The sequence below is a fragment of the Nematolebias whitei genome, chromosome 24, assembly GCF_014905685.2.
Source record: "Nematolebias whitei isolate Nwh7 chromosome 24, NemWhi1, whole genome shotgun sequence".
NCBI classification, from domain to species: domain Eukaryota; kingdom Metazoa; phylum Chordata; class Actinopteri; order Cyprinodontiformes; family Rivulidae; genus Nematolebias; species Nematolebias whitei.
Genome location: NC_056521.1, coordinates 958,708 through 964,855, shown reverse-complemented (window position 1 = coordinate 964,855; position 6,148 = coordinate 958,708). Strand labels below are relative to the sequence as shown.

General features: G+C 45.1%; 1 protein-coding gene across 1 annotated transcript in view; it reads left to right on the top strand.

Annotated features, from left to right (window-relative positions):
• LOC119429181 (general transcription factor 3C polypeptide 3) overlaps positions 1–3,367 on the top strand; it is a 22,496-nt gene extending 19,129 nt beyond the window's left edge. Inside the window, exons 10-12 of the mRNA XM_037696860.1 lie at positions 2,887–2,987; positions 3,060–3,231; positions 3,363–3,367. Coding sequence (XP_037552788.1) covers positions 2,887–2,987; positions 3,060–3,231; positions 3,363–3,367 — 278 coding nt within the window. The remainder of the gene's footprint in view (positions 1–2,886; positions 2,988–3,059; positions 3,232–3,362) is intronic.
• Positions 3,368–6,148: the final 2,781 nt, after the last annotated feature.

The following is a 6,148-nucleotide window of genomic DNA, read 5'->3' as shown; positions in this document are numbered from 1 at the left end:
TCAAAACACCCGGCCACTGTCTGTTCACCTGCAAAGAACATGACAAAACACAGCAACAAAATACATATGTATAAAGAACTTAAAATATTCATGGCTTTGCAGTAAGTTTCAATAAATATATATACCCATACCTACGCCTATATACATACATACATACATACATACACATGAATATACACTCACATACATATCTATATATCTACATATAAAGCCTACATAAACATCCCTGCTTCTATTTGTGTGTGGTTGTGAGCATGCATAAGTGTATAAGGCTTCTCTAATAGAACATTTATTAGTAATTGTGAAGCAGCAGAGACCCGACCCCCAAGACCAGAGGCAGACGAAAAAGTGGGGACCAGAGCCCAAGACCCCAGGAGGGACCCCGACCGCGGAGCCCCCAGAGCCACCCACACAGGGCGAACCACCCACCCACCCCCCAGAAGGGACCACAGGGGAGAACCGGAAGATCCCCACCAGCAACCACATACAGTGACCCCCCGGGGCCAACAGCGACAAACTCATAGGCCTCCGTCGGCACCCGCCACACCGATGTAGGTCCAGGTCCAGGCACCGAGGCCCGGGCACCGAGGACTCACACCACCCAGGCCAAGGCCCGACAGGGCCAGAGGACCCGAGCCCCACCAGGCAGACACCAGGCCGAGCCGACACACGCCCAAGCGCCCAGCCCCCGATACCAAGGGCCCCAAGCGCGCCGGCAGGCAAGGGCACACCCCACCAGGGGGCCGCGCGATAGGGGCGCGATGCCAAGCACCCCCAGTTGTATCAAAGAGGGGGCAGTCCGAGTCTCGGCCTAACAAATACCCATTCATACACATACACAATCACACTATCCCAACCTCAATCTCACATTCATTCACTCAAAGACATACAATAACGATACATTTCATTCTTATTCCCGATACACACTCTATACCCCCCAGGTCCAAGACAAAACATCTTCTAACATTCTGACAATTCGTATGTTAGACACAAATAATTAATTCCTGCTGTAAAATTAGATCCCGACCAATATGGAAATGTTGGCTATCGCAGATATTGATATTGGGAGGGGCAGGCAGATGCTGATAACTGACATGGCTGAAAAAACGTGTGCTTTGTCTAGCCCTAAGATTCTAAGTAAACAGCCAGTGGAGGATTTCTAGTTTATTTAGCTGTTAGCAATAACGAAGCAAAGCTAATCAGATCCACCTATAATAAGTCCCACTGTGCTGAACTTTGTTCAAAGATAATAAGAAGTTCATGAAGTAAGTTACAATAAATAATTTCATAGGTAATAATTAGTTTAAGTGGTGAGGTGCGATAGATGAAGCTTTTGTCCTTGGGAACTCATGTCCCAGGAGAAATTTGATAGTCAGCCTGTCTCCGAGGCCGTCGGGAGTCTGATTCAGATTCTTGTTTTTCTTCAGGCAGACAGATTTTTTTCTTCAGCCTCGAGTCCATCTGGGCGTTCTGGTTCCGAAAATGCCTAATTGTGGGATTACATTCCACTGATCCATGCTATGAGTCTCCTTCAAGGAAGAACCCGCCACGCTGACGAGTCCCAGAAGCCGCAGGTGGTCTGCGATTCTCAATCACCTCCACCTTACGGTTAAGCTCGTAGACCAGACGATTTAAAGTTCCCACAGCGAGGACCAGACATTCACACTGACTCAGAAGCTTTACCATGGTCGAAACTGCTGCCGATGTCTTCTTCAAAAGTCGATAAAACAGAGCCCCGCCGATGCCAAAAAGCAGAGTCCCTGCTATCATAAGTCCAAATATGTAAACGTCTTCAACATCCTCTTGAGACAGGACTGTGATGCACATCATCTGCCACACTCCCCATGAATCCATGACGTACCCCACAGCGTGAGTCTCAGCTGGACACGCCGGTTCTCCAGGACCTTGTCGTTTTGATGAAAAAATCTTATCAATAGAGTTGAACGCCCACGATACCAAATCCATAGTCTTCTTAATTTATGTTCGGGAGATGAGACCCAAACGCTTCAGACAGACAGAGAGCAGAGCAGGAGGAAGGAAAATGGGGGAGGAGAAACAGAAGCTGCCACCTCGATGAGAGCCTGGGAGGAAAATAATCAGTGAGACACCTGATCTTTGTCAAATTGTACGTGCAGCACGTGAGGTAGTGAGCGCTCTCACCACAGAACCGGAGAAAATACGTCAAAGATTGTTATCTTTGACGTATTTTCTCCGGTAAAACAAGCGCTTCGTAAAATAAGGGAGAAAACGGCTCATATACACACTTGTGCCTTGGGAGACTTTCGTCGTTTTACAAATTCATAAATAAAAGGTTTTCAGTAAAATCAAGACAGCAAGCCTTGTCTGAGGACTTCCTTTATTTTGTTCACTGTCTGTCTAACTTCACACGGTCACGTGTGGTAGGACGGCGTATCCACAGCTTGCTAACTTGAGAGGCACGTAGCTAATGCCAAGCAGGTTGGAGGATTGAAGAGAATTTATTATCGTGGTCTTTTATTTTACAGATCCGTTAAAATAAACTTACATGCTCTGTTCAGCTAAATACACAACACGGTATCGCTCCCTGCTTCATCTGTGCTGAATGTCAAAGTGAAACTTAAAGTGAACAGCCATGACTTGAACGTATCTCCATGCACCCTCTGCGGGATACATTGTACACTTACAGCTGTTTCCAGCATTTTAGAGGTGAAAATTAAAGTGTTTATATAATGGGACCATTATGCCAAGAAGTCCCCAAATGCCTGTATCTGCCAAAATTATCAGCCCTACCGATATATTGGTCGGGCTCTAGTAAAAACTATGCAAATCACTGGATCAAAACAAGTACAGGAGGTAAAAAGTGAAGAGCATGAAGTTGTTTTGAAAATGTAATCGACGTGTGTCCAGGGGAAATCATGGAGGTTCATGTTCCAGATGGTGTACCTGTTGACTTGAGGGCCAAACTGGTAGTCTGTCTCATCCAGCTGCAGGTCCTCACACCAGTGGAGGTAACAGCTGACACATTACTCCCGTCTTAAAGAGGCCATTACTTTGTAACAGAGAGACTTTTATTTTGGCAGGGCTTGGTGTCATCCCTGATGGAGCAGAGTCCAGAAGAGATCGGAGACCTGTACCTGGACGTAGGTGAAGCCTACATCGAGCAGGGACAGTACCTGTCTGCCCTGCCTCTGCTGTCAGCCCTCGTCATTTCTGAGAAATACAACCTGGCAGTCGTCTGGCTGCGCCATGCAGGTGAGACCGGACGAACACGGGACGGAGACGTCTCAGAGGGACACTTCAGATTATTAGACGTGGGGGTCTATGGTAGGGGCGGATGTTCCAATAACAAAACTAGAGAAATTGTGTTTCCCATGAAAATTCAGTGTGAATGAATCCATTTTTTTAAAAGCAATCGGTTCTTCTCATCCTAAGCTTTTCATTGTACTGTTAACCCTGTGTTGTCCTTGCATATGACAAATAAACAACTTGAATGCCTGTTGCAGAAGAACTTGCTGAAAAACAGCTGAAATTAGCTAAAAAAATGCTGAAATGGAAAAGCCTAAGTAAGCAGAAGAAAGCAGAAAGAACACACATTTGCTGAATTAGGTTTAAATAAGCAGAAATGAGCACAAAAATTAGTAATTTAGCTAAAAAAGCTGAAATAAGAAAAAAATAGCTGAAAAGTATGGTAGCTGAAAATGCAGAAAGAAGTTTAAACTACCAAAAGGAAGCAGAAGGAGCTGAAATGAGCTAAAACAATGTGGCATTAGCTGAAAAAGCTAAAATTACAATAAAACAGCTAAATGGTAGCTGAAACTAGCAGAAAAAGCTAATTAGTCTGAAAGTAAAACATGCAAACACAAAATTGCTGAAAACACAGAGCAAGCTTAAATTAGCAGAAGAAAGCAGAAAGAACACGTTTGTCTAATTAGGCTGAAATGATCACAAAAAACTGGAAATTATCTGAAAAAAATCTTAGATTAGCAAAAAACAACTGAAAAGTAGCTTAAAAAGCATAAATAAGCTTAAATTACCTGAACAAAGTCGAGAGAGCACATTTTTGCTGAATTAAGCTGAAAAAAGTTTAAATCAGATCACAATCTTGTTTCTCTGCTCAAAATATAAACCCCTTGTTCAGAGGCAACCTGCAATAAAGAGAACAGTGAGAAAATGGTCAACGGAAGCTGAAGAAGCCCTGCGGGGTTGTTTTGAGGCTACAGACTGGGATGCACTGTGCCAGCCACATGGAGAGGACATCAGTGCCATGACTGAGTGTGTGACCGACTATATAAACTTCTGTGTAAACAACACCACCCCCACCAGAACAGTGAGATGCTTCTCCAGTAACAAACCCTGGATCACCACTGACCTGAAGGAACTGCTAAACCAGAAAAAAAGAGCCTTCAGGAAGGGAGACAGGGAATTATTGAAGAGCACACAGAAGCAACTAAAAGTCAAGATCAGAAACATCAAGGAGGTGTACAAGAAGAAGCTGGAGAGCAAACTCCAACAGAACAATATCAGAGAGGTGTGGTCAGGGATGAAAAAGATCACAGGCTTCAAGCAGAAGGAGGATCAGAAGGATGGAAGCCTGGACAGAGCCAATGAACTGAACATGTTCTTCAATAGGTTCAGTTCAGGAACAAGCTCAGCATCCTCCTCTCTTGCCCACAGCCAAACATACATACCACCTCCACTGACCCAAGGCTGTCCTGTCACACCTCAAATATTGTATCTACCACCTCAGTCATGGACCCTTCTTCTACATGTTGGTCTTCAACCAAATCAGAAGATGCTTATACCTCCTTTGCCTCCCCCCTCTGCGTCTCCAGAAGTCAGTTGAGGAAGCAGCTGGAGAGACTGAACCAGGATAAGGCTGCAGGTCCAGATGGTGTCAGTCCCAGAGTCCTGAAGGTCTGTGCAGAGCAGCTCTGTGGGGTTCTGCAGCACCTCTTCAACCTTAGCCTGACCCAGGAGAAGGTTCCTGTGTTGTGGAAAACCTCCTGTCTTGTTCCAGTACCAAAGAAAACTCACCCATCAGTCCTCAATGACTATAGACCTGTTGACTTGACATCCCACATCATGAAGGTCCTAGAGAGACTCCTGCTGACCCACCTGACTAGACAAACAAGCACATATCAGGACCCAGTGCAGTTTGCTTATCAGCGTGGACTTGGAGTTGAAGATGCCATCATACACCTGCTTCAGCAAACTCACTGTCATCTAGAAAAGGCAGACAGCACTGTGAGAGTCATGTTCTTTGATTTCTCCAGTGCATTTAACACAATCCAGCCTGATCTGCTTTGACAGAAACTCCAGAAGACTCAGGTGGAGGCCTCAACCATCACCTGGATCAAAGACTACCTGACAAACAGACCACAGTTTGTGAGACTGAAGGGTTGTGTGTCTAACCAGGTGGTCAGTAGCTCAGGAGCACCACAGGGGCCTGTACTCTCACCATTCCTTTTCACTCTGTACACCTCAGATTTCCAGTACAAACCAGACTCCTGTCATCTGCAGAAATATTCTGATGACTCTGCAGTGGTCGGGTGGATCAGAGATGGACAACAAGCTGAGTACAGGGAACTGGTGGACTAATTTGTGGCATGGTGTGGAAACAATCATCTCATCTTGAATGTGAACAAAACAAAGGAGATGATTGTAGATTTCAGGAGAAACAGAAACAGGTCCAACCATATTTCCATCATGGGAGAAGAAGTGGAGGTGGTGAAGAAGTATAAATACCTTGGGGTTCACCTGGACAACAGACTGGACTGGAGATGCAACAGTGAAGCGTCTACAAGAAGGGACAGAGCAGACTGTACTTCTTGAGGAACCTGAAGTCCTTCAACGTTTGCAGCAAGATGCTGCATATCTTCTATAAGTCTGTTGTAGAGAGCGCTATCTCTTCTGCATCATCTGCTGGGGGAGCAGCACCAGAGCAAGTGACATAAAAAAGATCAACAAGCTCATAAAGAAGGCTGGCTCAGTTCTGGGGACTCCTCTAGAACCTTTGGAGATGATTGTTCAAAGAAGGATTCTTCATAAAATGAAGAACATTATAGGCAACCCTCAGCATCCTCTTCATCAGATTGTCATACAACAACAGAGTGTCATACAACATCAGACTGTCATACAACAACAGACTGTCATACAACATCAGACTGTC